Below are 17225 nucleotides of genomic sequence, written 5' to 3' on the forward strand. Positions count from 1 at the left end.
AATAAAGTGACACCTTCATTAAAAACAGCACTGTATGAAAACCACGGGAAGAATTCCACTGACTTCTGTGGTTACTGATGTATTTGTTGTATCTTATGTTCTTAGTGTATAAACATTGGTGTTCTGTGTACAGATTTCATTGATTAGATAGGACTTTGGATAATGCCTGCTACTTCTGGTTTTTGAGAAATTCTACATTTCGAGGAGCTTAAATGTTGGAATGTGTTAAATGATGCTTATTATTTAGCTTCATGAATTTAAGAATACTCATGTCTATGCCTTGGCATATTTTCCCTATTTGAATACTACTTACACGTGAAACATCCCTAAATGTAACCTAAGTTTCATGAGCCGTAGAGGAGTATGAAAAAACAAAAACATAGCTACCTTTTGTCAGAGCACAGTAACTTTCTTTGGTGAGCTCAATATCATAAAGTTGTCATTTTACTGAACAGAAAATATGTAACCTAAGTAACAATGTGAATGTTCTTGTTCCTTTTATAACTAGTGAACAAGGAAAAGATAACTGGATATTTTGGAAACCTCTGAAATGTGGCAGTTGAGGAAGAGATAAAGCTTCACTTAACTGATATAGTTCTGTTTAGAAGATGAGTTTTTAGATTGTGTAGGTAAACAGAAGGTCGTGATTTAGCACAAATTTAAGGCCATGTGAGTACTAAACCCAGAATTGAGCTAATCATTACATTAGATGTCCTTTTTTTTCTCAAGATACATCATCTGTGCTTCTGTTTCCAACTTTGGGGCATTTCAAAAACTGGTAGAGATAGATTAGGAAGCAACTCATCCCTCAGTATTATTTACATAATGCCAATAGAACCATGGATGATAGAAAGAGCAGCTAACAACTCATATTTAGGGTTTGTTTTGATAGTGCCTCTGCTTTACCTCTTTCATGCTACTTGTGCTACTTCCTTGGACAGAGACACAAACAGGATGCATGGCAATTATCAAGACTTTTGCAACCTTGGGGTGTAGGCTTCTGTTTAAAATATTTATTAACTAAGTAAACACAGTCTGTGTTTCTTGAGAATACGCTGTGTGATCACACCAAGTGCAACATGACTGTTGCTGCAACATAGACAAAGCATGTTCCTGGAAGCTGCTGTAGTATTTGTGTGCACCAACATGATGTGTTCTTGCTGTTACCTTGGACTGTTGTATAGCTGACTATAGGTACATAGAAATACTCACAAATTGCTTAAGATACACCTGCCTTTTCAGACCAGTAGCTCACACTAGAAGGGATTTTGAGCACAGTTTGGGGCTTGTTCCAGTGCAGGAACTGAACAGGCAGGTCGGCAGCGAGAACTTCCCTGTACTCTGGAGCTGGTTGATACTTTGAACTTAAACAGCAATGGTTAACTAATCTAACAGAGCCTTCCAGCTTGAAGCACTTTTCTGGTTAGCTTTACAGTATTTACTTTCTCCTAAATACTTGCATGTATTTAGTTACTCTGTTATCCTCACTGAGATGCCTCACTGCAGACCTGAGTGGAGGCTGGCAAGGACCTTCTCAGAAAAATGTCTGAGTTCTGAGAGCCATTACATATGGGACACAGAGCAAAACAACAAAAAGTATTTGACTTAAAAAACATTCTGTAGTCCTTGGGGATGTGGAAAATCCAGGATCTGTGGAAGAGAAAACATGGGAGAGATGGGATGTGATAGAGGAAGAACAGAGGACAAGGCAGAAAAGGAAAAAACACTGAAGGGAGAAAAATAAACAAAGATGGAAGGAAGTAGCTTAAGGGAGGAGACAAAGTGGCAGAAAGTATACTTGATGCATACTTGGTGACGCATTTCTGTGAAGCAGTTTGAGAGCTCAGCCATTCAGCAAGACCTCCTTTAGAGGCAAAGGTGTATTAAATAAAATAGTCAACAAGAAAAGCAACCCATCCACCCCTCAACCCTGTATGGAGGAAAGTTTTCTGATCATAACCCTTTCTCTAAGAGGAGACTGTATCAAGTTAGCCCTTTTTTTTTTTTTTTTTTTTTTTTCTGTCTGGGCATATGCTGAACCCTGAAACAAGTGGTCGTTGAGTGGAAATTAACAGCTACCAACTAGACAAAAAGGGGAGTAGAAGGTAAGCATAGCCGGAATAGAACAGCAAAGAAAAAGACTAAAGAAATATGAGAGCAGTTATTTGTATAGCTGTTGGTTCACACGGCTTTAAATCAAGCAAGAACTGTACTGAAATTTTAACAGGTGCTTGCCTGGGCATTGTGATACAAAGGAGGAATAAGGAGGAGTTAAAAGCAATATGCTGTATTTTAAGTAGAACATAGTAGAACTGGAACACTCAACAGATGATGGAGATTCTTTTAATCTGAAAGAGAAGTGACAAAGGCACCTTGGGAGGCTTGTGCAAATATAGACAACAGGCAAGTTTAGCATTATTGCAAGAGACGTGTAACCAGTCTGGCTTTGTGCGTACTTAATCCTGCATGTACTGCCTATTATGATGTAAATTTAAGTCTGTTCGCCTGTGAAATATGTAAGTGCCATGGTGATTCTCCAGCTGCAAACCCATTGCTCTGAATTTGTAGACCTTTCTTAAGGGGAGGGGGGGGAATTCCTTCAAAGCATGCCTTAGGAATGTGTTTATGATATTCTAAAAATGAGGATCTTGGTCATAATTTTCATGCAGAACTCTGCAAAGAGCACTTCAAACAATTCTGCTAATGTTTTGGAGGCACAAAGGATCTTGATAGTTGCTGGTATTCATCTGTTCACCTCATAAAAAATGAATGGTCATGGGTAAAGGGCATGGATTTATGAATTCAGTGTCTGGTGCCTTAGTAACCACTAAACAAAGTGATTATTCATTTGGTTATCGGGAAGATGGAAACTTGTATGTAATCCCTTTATCCAGATACAGGGGAGGAGCTGCGATGAAACTCTCAAAGAAACTGTACAACCCTGGAAGCAAACAAACACAAAAAAGTTTTGAGTCATGTCACCACCTCGTTTCTGTATTTTCTCTACTCCCAAAAAAATCAGGTGTGGGGTTTTTGTTTGTATGCATCCAAACAGTGAAAGAAAAACCCCGACAATACATAATTATGAAAGTTCTGATTATCAGAATATGAAGCTTTGCGTATAATGTTTTCGAAGTGCAAAATTATATCATGTATAGGTAGGGCTGGTTGCCCAATGTTTTTCCATTAAATGGTTTTAAGGCTTTCTTTTTAAATGATGCCTTATAGCTTTGTTGTTCTTTGCCGAAAACATTCTTTACCAGGGGTCTGACCTGTGATTGTCGCCTCCCAGCCCTGCACACACACCCCCCCCCCAACTTCATCAGAATGGTTAAGCTATTAATGATATGGTAAAGGAAGATGTGTAGGACTTAAATGTTGAGAAAATCTGTTCGTACCATGTGGGAGGAACACCATATAAAACAAATGTCTGTCTTTACACATTCTTCTTAATGCAAGTAGATTTTCTTGTTCATTTTTCCCTTACCCAAAGAAGTGTTTATTTTACAACAACTATTGCAGCATAGTTGTGTTAGTTTGGCTGCGTTAGACAGCTGATGCTATCATCGCAGTCTGCCATGGTGAGGACTGGAGACTCTCTAGGATGCAGCTGCAGATGGGTACAAGACGCTGAGCATCATCTCTTCCAGCCTCTGTTTGGTGTCAAAGGGAGTCTTCAGACACTGCTTAGGCTCTTAATTTAGTAAACAGTCTCAAAGTTTGTCAGTTTTCATACAGAGTCATTACTGAACAACAAAACAAAACATGTTCTAAAGTCAGTGTAAGTAAACATTCTCAAATTTACCTGTATTCTGGTACATCTAGTGTGAGAAAGAAAGTTCAGTAAAATTGCCTATAACTGATTTGTCCCTAGCACTGGCCTTTCAAAAACAATGTGCAAAGCTAAGCAGTAACAGCTATGTTTCTAAGATTGTGTCTTTCTGACTTTCTATTCAGAAATAATCACTAATTTTATGTTCCTAGTTTGCAAATATTCAAAGTTAGGTAAGAATATTTTTCCCTTCTTTTTAAAAAGTCATGATGTGGATATATTCATCTAAGCTAGTTGTTTAAATTCTTTGTAATCAAGAAGAGAAATTAGTTCTTCTGGAGACTGACTCATCTCAGATGATTGTTACAGAAGGATGTTTCTCTGGGTGGGTTAGAAGGGAGGCTAGGTGAGCAGTCAGGTCAGGTGGATACATCTGACCTTGCAGATATTTATTTACATGCTGAGGGAAATGATTCCTACTGTTTGCATGAATATTTTTCTTACTAAGTGTATTGATGAGATGAATAAGAGGAGCCTGTTGCAAAGAGTGCCTTAAAATAAGACATACAGTTATTACAAGTACATTTTACGAGTTTCTGCAGATCATTAAAATAACAAACATAGGCACTTTAGAAAAGCCTTTCTGTTTTTACCTATCAAGACCTGATTTCAAAGTTTTATCCTCCTACAATAGTTAATAACACTGGAACACCCACGAGTGCTGTTTCATATCTTTGCTTTGGCTTTTACAATGTCAGTTCTACAACTCCTATAAGAGAAATGCAGCCCTGAAATGGATGTTTGATTGTTTTGGAGGTCCTTGGTTGGCTTTAAATGCAATCTGAAATTCTACTTTGTTTATCTGCAAGATAAACAGATATTTTCTGAGCTCAGTTTAAGGAACCTTGCCTAAAATGTTTTAATTTCAGTTTCTTCTGAGAACTTTCTAAAATTTTTGATTGAACTTGTGAATTTTTATATTTCCTGCTGCAGGGAGTTTGGACAGTGAGGGGCAATTCTGTGGTTGCAAGAGGTTTAAAGGAAACTGTGGGAGCTGACAGTGCTCTGGAAGATTGCAGAAAAGTAGCATATGTTGGTGAATGAAAATAGGCCAAGATAACTTTTTCTCTCACACGCCTCTATTTCTCCTTGCACAAATCCAGTCCGTTGTCTCCAGCTGTACCCTTCCATTAAAGCCAGTGGAAATCAGACATCTCTAACATCTCTATCAATTATAAACTGGTCATTGATATTCCCAAAAAACATGAAGGTTGACAGTCTGGCCCCCAAACGTTTGGGAACTAGTGTTCTTAGGTACTGTTGTGCTTTCACTGTAGTTGTCTGTCTCTCCTGCCCCCATGCTACTTGTTTTTGTTTGTTTGTTTCTAGTACTGATTTAAAAATAACTTTTTACTTTTTTACTTTTAAGGAGCTCTACCATGTACCAAATGGCATGTCTCCAGGGAAGCTCTCTCATGGGATGGTGTATGGCGTCGTGCACCGAACTGACAACAACCATAAGAGAGAAATGGTGGTTTATGGCTGGTCAGCTGATCAGCTGAAAGAGGAGATGAACTACATTAAAGAAGTGAGTTATGCTTTCAGCTTAAAAATTTGTCAGATATCCTTTCCATATATTCACGTAGAGCTGTGAGTGTATATGGGATGACTGATGTCTACCCCAACACCTGAATTTGAATTGGGAACCTACTCTGAAGCTAAAAGCTTGCCTTTTTAGTATTCAGGTTGGAAAAAAGCATGCTGTATACCTGGGAACTGTGTGGTCCAGACCAGAGGCCTCTGTGCCAAGTGATACTTGTTAATGTGTGCTGACTGCGCTACAGCTGGGCCAGCACACTGCCAAAAAGATCTTGGGGTTCCTGTCCTGAAACCTTTGTAATTTCAAATGTGATACAGAAGAAACTATGCAAGCAGACACCTGAAAGGATAATCTCTCTCCTCTCTTCTTTTGCTTCCTTGGTCTCTAAACCCCCCAGTTTTGAAAAGGCTTCTAAATTAGGTGACATAGTAAAAATCACTTGGGTATACTTTGGGGCAGGCTTAAAATAGTCAGCCTAATAAGGATAACTTTGTACTACTTTCTCTGTCCGTGCTCATTTATCATAATTGGCAGAACAATCTCCTGAAAGAAAAAAAAAAAAGAAAAAAGGCACTTCTGATGCTGCTGGTTTCTGGGCTTGAAACTCAGCACCTCTTTGCCTGTCAGTCCTTGGCTCTCAGGTTTTGGCAATAATCCCCTAATTAGCCCAGGGCGACTAATTTGATCTTCTCCTTCCATCCACCTTCACCAGCCAGGCAGCTATTGGTCAATGGTTATCATGTTACACTGATTCAAGCGCAAACTGAGTTGATACAACAGGGAGGTACACTGAGTCAAGCCAGCAGTGTAAGAGACTGTCATTAGGTGTGCTCTTAACATCTGCCTGGTCTCTAGCTATCAGCACTTGCTTCTCTCCTTTATTACTCACCGTTTATTAGCTCCCAGCATTCCCCACTCTGCAGTTCCTGCACTCAGGTAGGGTATGTCGGTGCTGCAGTGCAGTAGAGGGACGCGAGCTGCTGGTTTCCTGCCTGGGTGGTTTATCTGCCCTCCTGGAGAGGCATTGGGATGGGCGAGTTGGCGCCCAGCAGGTCCAGCTCCCCGAGCTGCTCTCTTTCTGGTACCCAGCCCAGATCGTCTGGACTGGGACCACCTTCCTGCCCTTTACTGGTCACGGCCAGCTTGTGGCATGGAGGGATGTGTCAGACCAGGTGAACTGTGTGTCTTGCATGTGTGTTCAGGGTACTGATCTTTCAGGAAAAAGTGGGAAAGACATGGGAAGAGACATACTGCCCCTTGCTCTCCTGTCTTCTGCAAGCTGTATTCAGCCATGCTAATATACTGTGAACTTTGCTCTGCCAGATAAGTTTCGTCTTTAAAAGCAGAGTCTTAACAAGGGTCCTCAGCTATGCCACGTATGTGCTGACTTAAATAGACCAAAAATGATGGCCCACATCAGAACTGCTGACAGTTCCTCTGTATCTGAGTTGAATTTGCACTTTGCAAGAGGGGGGGAGTGTGTGTGTATAGATGTGTGGGTAGGGATGGGGCGAGGGGTGGTTTCCTGAGCTGCAGCACGGGAGACCGCTTTCTTCCATGTTTCTCATCCTAAAGGGAGCGCGTAGTTTGGGGTAGGCTTGTGCCTACTCCTTGCATAGATTTGGTGGCCAGTGTCCCTCCTTCTGGGAGGGAGTGGGTACCCTGCGGAGCTGCTAGAAACATCCCCTCTTGTATGAGGCCCTATGAGTGTCTTCCCCTCGCTCCTTCCCCAAGCCAAGCAGAGACGAGGCAAGCTCGCTGCCCTAGATTATCTGCAATCAGGCTGTGGTTGATAGAGGTGAAGGAGGCGGGGAGGAGTTTGAATTACATGGCTGGAACGTAGACTGTAGGCAAACATTTAACTAGTGTTTACAATGTGTGCTCTTGAGAAGATTGGTTCTGTGCACGATTGCAATGGCATGTAAACCCAAGCTGGCTTCCAGTGTGCTCTTTTTTTTTTTTTCTTTTCTTTTTTTTTCTGAAGGGCAAGGTATAATTTACATCCATAGTTCTTAAATAAAATCAAATTGAGTTCTCTGTTCTTCAGATTTGAAATTGCATTGGTAAATTTATGCTAATGTATTGTTTAACTAGATATGAGCCTAAAAGTCCCAAATTAAAGAGTTTCTCTTCAACGGATACTCAGGGAAAACTAATTAACCCCTTTAAAAAGTATGAGGGTGTATTAAATCCATGTGTGGATGCTTTTTTTTTTTTCAGAAAGAAAACAGTATAAGCTCAAATTAATTTTAATTCCTTTAGTAATCAGGTTAGAATGAGTTACAAATAATTTAATTGAAATTCATTATTAATATATAAGTGTTTAAGTACAGAGACGTTTAGAATTATTCAGAGATGTTTAATCATATCATCCCTATGTAGACAAATCTTGAGACTTAAGTTTTTGTCTTGTTCTTAAGAGTAAATTGCTGTTGATGAAAAGGTAGATTACTAATGGAAATTACTGAAAGTCATAACGAAGGACATCGAAAAACCCACCATGTTCTAGTATAAATAGGGTTTTTTTTGTGTGTGTACAGTTGGACTTGATGATCTCAAAGGTCCTTTCCAACCATGAAGATTCTATGATCAGTAAGTTTGATAAAGGCACTTGATTTTTTTCTGATACCAGGTGAGAGCAACTCTGGAAAAAGTAAGAAAGAAAATGTATGGTGAATATGATGAAATGAAACGAAAAATACAGCAGCTTACAAATGAACTGAAAGTAAGTATACATTCATTTGTAGGGAAAGCGTATGAGAATAAGTGTTATCTAGAAACTTTTTTTTTTTTGCTTCATCAGAACAGAAATAATTTCTCAAACCACTCCAGTTCATTGTTTTATGTGACATCTATACTTTATTTATTTATTTTTCCATCCAGGAAGGTAAAGTAGGACAGGGCTGCTTTTGCTATGGAATTACTAATTGCCTGCATCTTGGAAATAAAAGAATGATCTTGATAGGATTGTCTGTGTGTATTGGTAATTACTGGAGATGTTTGTACCAGTAAGCTGCCAGGTGAATTTAATAAAAAAACTTACATAATTAGGAGTAACGTGCAACCTAGTTGCTGTCGTTTCAACAGATTTACTGTTTTACTCCGTTTACTCTGTTTTACTGACTTTACTGTTTAAACACTGTAGTAAAAGAAGTAGAAATATACTTTAGTATTAAAGTGCTTGACGGGTCTCCAAAAATTACTTACCTTTTGGTTCTTAATTGAACCTTTTGATGGTCATTCGATGACCTCTCCTCCTTCTGACGTGCTGCTTTAGCAATAAAAGTTGCTGCAGTCTGTAGAAGTATCCTTCATACTAAACTGCTGAGTTGTTTGGTCCAAAAAAATCTCCCTGAAAACTTGCTGTGGATTTTATATTCAACATTGATTTTCACAGCCTTGGTTCAGATGACACTTTGGCAATTAAACTTATTCTGACTTCAAGGGACTGGGACCCTGACTTGGGCCCTTGTGCCATCATTTGGAGGCTGCCAGTTCCCTGCCTGCTGTATTATGTATAAAGATCAGAACTTGCTGTTAAACAATTACTTTTATTCTGTGGCAACTAGTCTCAAAAAAAAAAAACTACAACAAAAATCACCTTGACTTGAGGGGAGGAGGGAGAGAAAACTGAATTTCTGTAAACTGTTAAATCGTCTTAATGATGCCACCAAGGTGAGTCTCCCACCCAGTATGCATGTAGGCAAATGCTGAATCAGATGCAGCTTTGTCCTCTGTGCTGCTGATCCTTACTCAACAGCAGCGGTGATATTCTGCACTTCCAGATCTTCTGTCAGGCCAGTAGAAATCCTGCATGAGTCTGAACATCTCTCAGTTAAGGGTTTCTGACCAGCTCTGGCAGATGATCTTTAAGGTCCCTTCCAACCTGAACCATTCTGTGATTCTATGATTCTGCAGCAAATGTTTATGAAGCACTCCTTCTGACATAATGGCACATTATGAGACGCCCTCCCTGCTTTTTTTAATACTTTAGAGTGCCTGGAAGAAAGCGCAAGTGTTGTTCTACCTCTAATACATGCTTTCTTTGTCTGTTTGGGTTTTGGTTTTACACAACTGCCATCTTTCATGCTATTTGTGGATCTTGTTTAAAATCCTTTATATATTCCTTGCTTCAGCTTTGGATCTCTCACTATGCTTTTTTCCCCCCATCAATTTCCAGGACTACTTTTTGTTCATAAAGTTTGTTTGAAATTTGTACTTCCAATATCCTGCCCTGGGCAGTAATGCTTCTTCACAAAAGTTCTTATCTTGTAACTTTCTTAATCCATCCAAAGCATTTCTGCTTTTGTTTGTTTGTTTTTACATGAGCACACGCTTATATAGGGTTAACAGTAACTACTTGGCTTCTGCTCCCTATGCTGACCTAATCTGTGTGTGGCTTGATTTCTAAACACTCATTGTTCTCTGTATCCGTCCCTAGTGTTCCTCAGTTTTTATCAAGAAACAAGTCTGGTCCATCTAAGAATGTGAGTTGGGCTGGCCTCCATTAGTAACATTTTTTTCTCTTTATTATTGGATGGTACATAATTATTTACAATGTTTGGATTTTGGTCTCTTCCTAAATAATGTAATTTTCTGCCTTTTTATTTTCCCTCCAGTTCTTAAGTGCCTGTCTGTACATAACAAAGACGACAAATTTTCACACAACAATGCTCTCTTCTGACTTCTCCTACCTGCTTCGTATTGTTTCATCCTTAAGCCTTCTTGATGTTGCTTCTTTACGTACCTTATTAGTCAGTTCCTTCTTAATTAAGGCTATTCTACACTTCACCCAAACCTTTCTAGATTTCTTAATTTCTTGCATTCTTCTGCTTCTCACTCTGTGACTTTTTACTATCTGCCCACTCTGTACACAAACTTTCCGAATAGATATCTGCTAAGTGTCCTCTTGTCCTTTCCAAAAGAACAGCTTTTACAGTGATTACAGACTAGCAATAAACATTGGTACTTATGCCTTATTTCTGTTAGCATATTTGGATTTTAAGTTTTGTTTTTTTGTTTCTGAGGTGCAAGAATATGCTTCAAGGCCTGTATATTGTAAGCATCCTAGTACTGTGAAAATTAACCATGGGGTCTTTCGCTTCTGTAGTTCCCTTTGAAAGAATAGGTAAACTTGATCATTATTCTATATAAAATCTTTTTTTTTTTTTTTTTTTTTTTTCTTGCTCAGGTGACAAATGCTCATCAGGAATCCTTAGAGAATCATGTGCGAGTGCAGGCTGCAGCCTTAGATAGCTTTAGTGAAATGAACAGCTCCTTGACATCAGCATCAATAGACTTGCAGGTACATTTTAATAGCTGTTTCACAGCTGACATCTTCCTTTTCTGACATGGATTTAAAAACACACATAAAACATGGATGGCAAATAAGATTCTAACACTAAACAAAGCCCATAAAGTACTGTCTTGGATATCTAAGACAGCTGATTCAGGAAACTAAGGAAAAAAGAACAAATTCCAATACCTATGTTTTTTAAAAAACCTGTTAAAAATAGTGTACAATAAAGAGACACTGATCAGCAGCAGACTAATGCCACTAGTCATGTCTCTACAAAATATCTAAGGTGAAAATGTGATTTGTGTTCTGTATTGTGCAAAACAGTACATCTCCTGAGTTTTTTCAACCTTCACTGGTTAACAGAAATGGAAGTGGCATGTTTGGATGCTAAACAGTTGTGAGACTTTACATACCTGTGAAATGTTGGGGGAGGGAGAAGCTGGGAATGAATTTTCTGTTTTAAAGACTTCCGAATTCTCACATATCTCAGTTGAACAACTTAATGTTCCAGCTTTCTTGTGTGTCTCAATTTTTCTCAGTCTAGTCCATTTAATCTGTACAGCATGGCCCTTGGGGAGAAGAAAGGAAGATTGCTGGGAGTAGCATTCACACTGAAATGTATCCATGTTCCTTTTTTTTTGTTTGTTTTTTTTTTTTTATATAATGGCACAGGACTTGATTTCACTGAGCATGTTCTTCATGGAAATACCGTCTAGCAAACTAAATACAACAAACCCCATAATTTTAAATGTTAAAACTTTCAAAACTGTTCACACTGCATTGATACATCCAGAAACTCTTAAATGTTTTGTGTGTTCCATAAGTTTTTTACTATATTAGTTCACCAAATTATTTGTGATTTTTAATATGTGGTTTGCCTCTCTCTTCTAGAAAACTCTAGTGGATGTTACATTGGAGAACACCGACATAAGGGAACAAATAAGGAATTTAAAACATACACATGAGCAATCTATGGAAAAGCTGAGAGAGAAGCAAAAGCAACTGGAAACAGCACAAATTGAAAATCAGTTACTGAAATTAAAGGTGTGGTATATAAACTCCCCCCAAATTATTGCCCGGTAAGGGCATTAGGAGTGTGTTAAATGAATTCCTTGGCCTTACTTGTAAAGGGTTCTTCATGCCTTCATCATTCCCTAGAGCTGACATACTCCTGTGAATCAATATCGTTTTCGTAACAAAGAGTCTCAACTGGCAGCAGTCAGTCTTTCCATAACATGGGATTACCATTCAGGGATGTTGGCAGGTGAACAATTCAAACCATTAAATGGTTATTAATGTCCATTGCTGTAAGTAAAGAAATACTATGACTCTACACAGGGCTATAGGAATTTCTTGATGTTAAATTTGTTTATTTGGTATTGCACAATTTTTAATAGGTAATCTGTTAAGTCTTATGAGCATATGGTCAGCAGATACATGCTGTAACAGCAAGTGTCTTGGAAAGAGAATTAAACTATTTCTTTCAAAGAAATGCAGGGGAATAAAACAGAAACTGGAAGGTTTTATATGCCAGAAAGCTTGACTGTTTTCTCCTCTCATCTGCCAAATATATTCCTTCAATCTAATTTTAAAAAAACAACCAACCAACCAACAACAACCAAAAAACCCCTAACCAATGAAACCTCTTCTGGAAACCTTTGTGTCTCTTAAAACTGCTCAAAATAGACTAATTTGAATATGGTACTGTATCAGAATTTTGTCACTGTGAAATTAAGGTGACTGCTGTTTATTCATGTTTAATTTTGTCAGAGAAGATTTTTCATTTTGGCTCTCCAGTAACTTGCATTAATACTTAGTGATGAATGGTTAAAAGAGAAAACATTAACGTAAGTGTATTTCAATTTAAAATTCATGTTCTAATTTCCTCTCATAGTGAAGCTTTACAGGCTATAACAGTAACTGTATTTTGTACCTGCTACTGTCAGCAGGAAATAAAAAGAGGGAAAAAACAATTAAAAGAAGAAAGCAAAGCTGATGCAATTAAGATTTCCAAACAGAAATTTGGACTTTACTATAATCTTAAGGACGTGCACCAACAAGTCAGGGAAAGGTATGTCTGCTTCTAAGGGCAGAGAACCGCAGGTTAAATCCCAGTTCGACTGAATGCTTAAGGATTTGTTTATCTTCAAGCATGTCAAGGTCTGCACAATACATGCCCTGCCTTAATGAATAAAAAGTTTAAATTTTGCCCTCAAAGTCGTAGTTTTATTACAAAGTTAGTGGATAAAATACCTCATTGCTTTCTTTGAAAGTTAAACATAACATTGCATATCAAAGATGCCAAGACATCTGGGATTTTATTCCAGGAGTGAATGTGAGAGGATGGTGTGGAATCTGGGAGGTTAGCCATTGAAAAGCAGGAACTACCATATGCCATGATTATCTTCTGGGTAGGAGAGCACGCCCATGTAGTTTATTAAGTAGGTTCGGTTTATTCATACAATCATAACAATAGCTGAGGTTGGAGACGTTGCTTAAGAGCACTAGAACAGATGCCCTGATGCATCTACCTTTTTGTGCTTGTTTTTATTCTCCTCATTGCTCAAGCTATAGGCAAAGGAATGATGGAGAGACAGTGCCAGAGATCGTATTCTAGTTCAATGTGTCTTAAGGACTCTGGGGTTTGGTTGTTGGCTTTTTCTGAATGATACGATTCTTTCAGGCCTCCTGAAATGTGGAAGGTTTCATGTTGTACTGCAACTTAATTTAACTCCACTCCCTCTCACAAAGTGCAGGTTACTACCTCTGCCCCAGTGTTGGCCGAGGTGAGACGCCACAGGGGGCAACTGCAGTACAAGCGGAGTCCTTCAGAGCTCAGTCCCTTTTCAAAGGGTGAAATACATGGTTTTTCTCCTGTGGGGTAGTAAAACAGTTTGTTCTCGCCATGCAAGATAAACACAAGGGTTGAATAAATCTCTCAGTCCTTGAAGTGAAAAGAAAACCCAAGCCCCAAAACCTTAATCATCAGAACCGGGTATTTTGTAGCCGTGTAAACTGTAGTGGTCAGCACTTTATTCTTCTCCCAGATGCGACAGTATATTCCTCCTCTTCCTGACCTTTTTGTAGCACCCACGGCATTTCACTATAACCTTGTCTGATTTATAGCAACGCTAGTAAGAGAACGGAGTCCTGGACTAGCTATTTTACTTTGTTTTTATTGTGGTTTTACAGAGTAGATGGGTTTAAACTGTGAACGTCGTATGGGGTGTTTAATCCCTGAGGGTGTGGTTCACAGAGCCAACAGAAGGGGGAAATCCTGTCTCTGAATTACCATTCCTCCCCTCTTCCCTGTAGCAGTAGTAAAGTTTCTGGTCCTGTGGTTAAAAATTAACCCTTCCACACCCCTGAATATATTGATTTTATGTCTGATTGTTCCCTGATCTGCTTTGCTCCAGGTCACCCCAGTTCTTGTGCCTACACAAAGAGCAGTATGTGAAAAAGCAAGAGAGAGGAGGGAGGGTACAGCTGTGTCATCTAGTTAACAACACATATTAGGTCCAGCTTAAAGTAATTATTGCTTTGAGTGCTCATGGTCATTTAGAAACAGGAGTTGAGTCTAGACCATCTCTGTAAAATAGAGGGAGACGATATATTTTCAATGGGGAAGCAAATCAAGTGTTTTAGAGGCTGTTATGGAGGGCTCAGTGAAGAGGCATAGCCTGGTCATGGATAAGCAATGACTAGTTACATTCAGACAACGTGAAACTTGATGAAATGGTAACTTCTACAGAGTCAAATGACATATATATTGTAAGGATGTTGTAAATAGTCTTGATGCAAATGAAAATCTGGTTCAGCCATGTCAAATTCTTAACAAGGTAAAGCTGAAGTTCAAAGTGTTATTCTCACATCACGTGAACTCTGTTTTTCCTGCCGCCAGCAGTGCTGTACTGACTGATGGGTCAACTTTCCCCTCTCATAGGTGGAATCATCACAGGAAGCCAATGCTGAAGTCATGAGAGAGATGACAAGAAAACTGTACAGTCAGTATGAGGAAAAAATGCGAGAAGAGGAACAAAAACATAAAGCTGAAAAAGAAATCCTCCTAGTACGTATAGCCAGTCTGTAAGAGCAGTGCCTAGCTTGGGTGTCGTTTCTCAGTCACTTCATACTCCAGAGTGACATGTGTTCCTTCGCTCCTACCTCTGTGACTAGTCATGCCACAGATACTAAGCTTTCCAAGTTTTTGGGGTTGTAGGGCTGAGAAAATAATGTGTTCAAACACAGTAACAGTTATGATAATGTAGAGTTTAAAATTTGAAATGGTGTAAGTTGGGTTTTTTAACTTCTGATTTTTAAAAAAAAAAAAGGAAAAGACAATGTCCAGTTTTAGTGGTAGCTTAAGAAGGGGAGGGGGAGCAACTTCACTGGATGCTGCTGGAGCAAGAACTCTTCCTGTCCCCTGGTTTCCCTCCACTCTCAAGTAAAACCTTTCTATGAGCAGTCAGTCATTGCACTTTCCTAACTGGTAAAGACAGATAATAACTGAGACTGAAGGTAGATTTCCCCAGTCTCTTTCCATTCATACTGTTTTATATGTGAGAAAAGTACAAAGCTGAACATGGCAAACTTTGGTGTTCAAAATGCTATATTCTGCAACAGCATATTTATGTTTTTTATGCTGTTTATGCTGTTCACAGCATCCCCAGGAGGGAAAACAAATATCTAAGGAATGGGTAAAAGTTGATCTCAGATTTTTCATAGTGATGCTTTACAAATACCTATGCACTTCAAAGTCTCCCAAATCTTTTGTTGTCTACAGTTCACATTTAGGGTCACAGCTCTTCCACATTTCTGGGCAGGTGTAGAGAAAAGCTTTGAGCTCTGCTTAAAAGCTATTAGCATGGCTCTGTGGCCTAAAAAAAAAAAGTAATTCCTCGTTAATAAATTGGATCTTAATGTGACTGTAAATCCTCTTATTTGAAGGAGGAAACAAATCGGCTTCTCAAGGCTATTGAAGAGGCAAATAAGAAAATGCAGATTACAGAAACAAGCATACAGGAAAAAGACCAGAGAATTGGTGAGCTGGACCGGCTGATTGAGCGCATGGAAGAGGTATGAGACTTAGCTGATCGCTGCCTTGAAAGGAAATGCAGAAATGCGTGGAGGAAACTTCTTTTTTTCCTGCTGCTCAGTCCCCTGCTCAGTGACATACCACCACTGTTTGCATCTTAGTTATTGTATCCATTTAAGTAAATGGACCTGGACTATGGTAGAAACACTGTGATTAAGTGGTGGTTCTATCTTTCTAGTGGTCTTTACAGTCAGAGCTGCCTAAGGTGTCAAAATTTATTTAGTAAATTAACCATTATTTTAAAGGAAGAGTTTAAAAAGACCATTCAGTCTTCCTTCAGTGTGCAAGGTCTCCTAAGCCAAATGAAGTAGCAATCATAAATGATCCAAAGTCTCTTAGAAATGCTGTTGGTAGGTCCATTAAAATGTGATTTAGTTTGGAATAGACCTTACTAAGTTAGCTGTTTATAGTCCTGATTGGAATTGTATCTCTGTATTTCTCCACATGTGGATGAAATGCTAAACTGAAAGCTTCAGACTAAAATGTTTTGAGCGTTTGTTGTGGCTATGTAGCAGCCACTTAATCTGCCATGCAGATATATATCTTATTTAAATTATGACTCAGAATATTTTGAGGAGAAAAGAAAAAAAATCGAGTTTTACTGCCTTTTAATCCAAAACTTAGGTTCTTCCTTTCCTGTTAGCATTAAAAAACTTTTAATTATTCTTCTCCCTGGTTAAACATTCCCTACCAAACCGTAATTGAGAGCAGGTTTTTGACAATTTACTTTTAAAGCTCTGAAAGCAGAAATGTTTTGAGATCTTTACCTCTTATGACACTGGTAGAACTATTGTAAAAAAAATCCTCCCAGATCTTCATGAGCACTGTGCTGATGGACACCTGAAAATACACAGGAATATTTTGGGGAAGAAAATAGAGCAATATCTTTTGTCTCAGCTTTGGATCGAGAGATTTTTTGTTTTGGACGCATAACATGAAAAATTTGACATTTATGTAGGTAAAGATTGTGATGACTCATCTTTCTATTAAAAAAATTCCGGTGCAAGTACAACCTTACTTCTTTGAATAGGAAATTGAAAACTCTGATCTTATTTCCATGCAGAGCTGGGAATTTGATTTTATTATTATGCGTTCTGTGCTCCTCAGTTATAGGAAATGTATGGATTTTGTTTAATCAGTTTCTATTCTAATTTCACAAATGATCTTTTGAATTGCAATGAAGTATGCTTTGTGAAGCCTTTACATTTTGACACGTGGAGAACTGAAGAATAATATTTCTTGTTTAGGAGCGTCACCAGCTGCAAAAACAACTCGAACTAAATGAAATACAAATATCTGGAGCAAAATCTGATAACAACTCTGACAGTGAAAGGTGAGATATGTCTTGTCTGTGGAATTTCTAGTATTGCTAGGAAACTTTAGGGTGAGTTTGTTTTTGAAGACACCTGAGTTTTACTTTTTCTAACTTTAAAACAGCAGTCTGGAAGGGATTGTCCAT

General features: G+C 38.6%; 1 protein-coding gene across 1 annotated transcript in view; it reads left to right on the top strand.

Annotated features, from left to right (window-relative positions):
* MYZAP (myocardial zonula adherens protein) overlaps positions 1-17225 on the top strand; it is a 61609-nt gene that overhangs the window by 11367 nt on the left and 33017 nt on the right. The window contains exons 4-10 of the mRNA XM_054215490.1: positions 5202-5360; positions 8005-8097; positions 10564-10677; positions 11563-11715; positions 14615-14740; positions 15619-15747; positions 17014-17099. Of these exons, the coding sequence (XP_054071465.1) occupies positions 5202-5360; positions 8005-8097; positions 10564-10677; positions 11563-11715; positions 14615-14740; positions 15619-15747; positions 17014-17099 (860 nt within the window). The remainder of the gene's footprint in view (positions 1-5201; positions 5361-8004; positions 8098-10563; positions 10678-11562; positions 11716-14614; positions 14741-15618; positions 15748-17013; positions 17100-17225) is intronic.

This window comes from Rissa tridactyla, chromosome 9 (assembly GCF_028500815.1).
Source record: "Rissa tridactyla isolate bRisTri1 chromosome 9, bRisTri1.patW.cur.20221130, whole genome shotgun sequence".
Taxonomy (NCBI): Eukaryota; Metazoa; Chordata; class Aves; order Charadriiformes; family Laridae; genus Rissa; species Rissa tridactyla.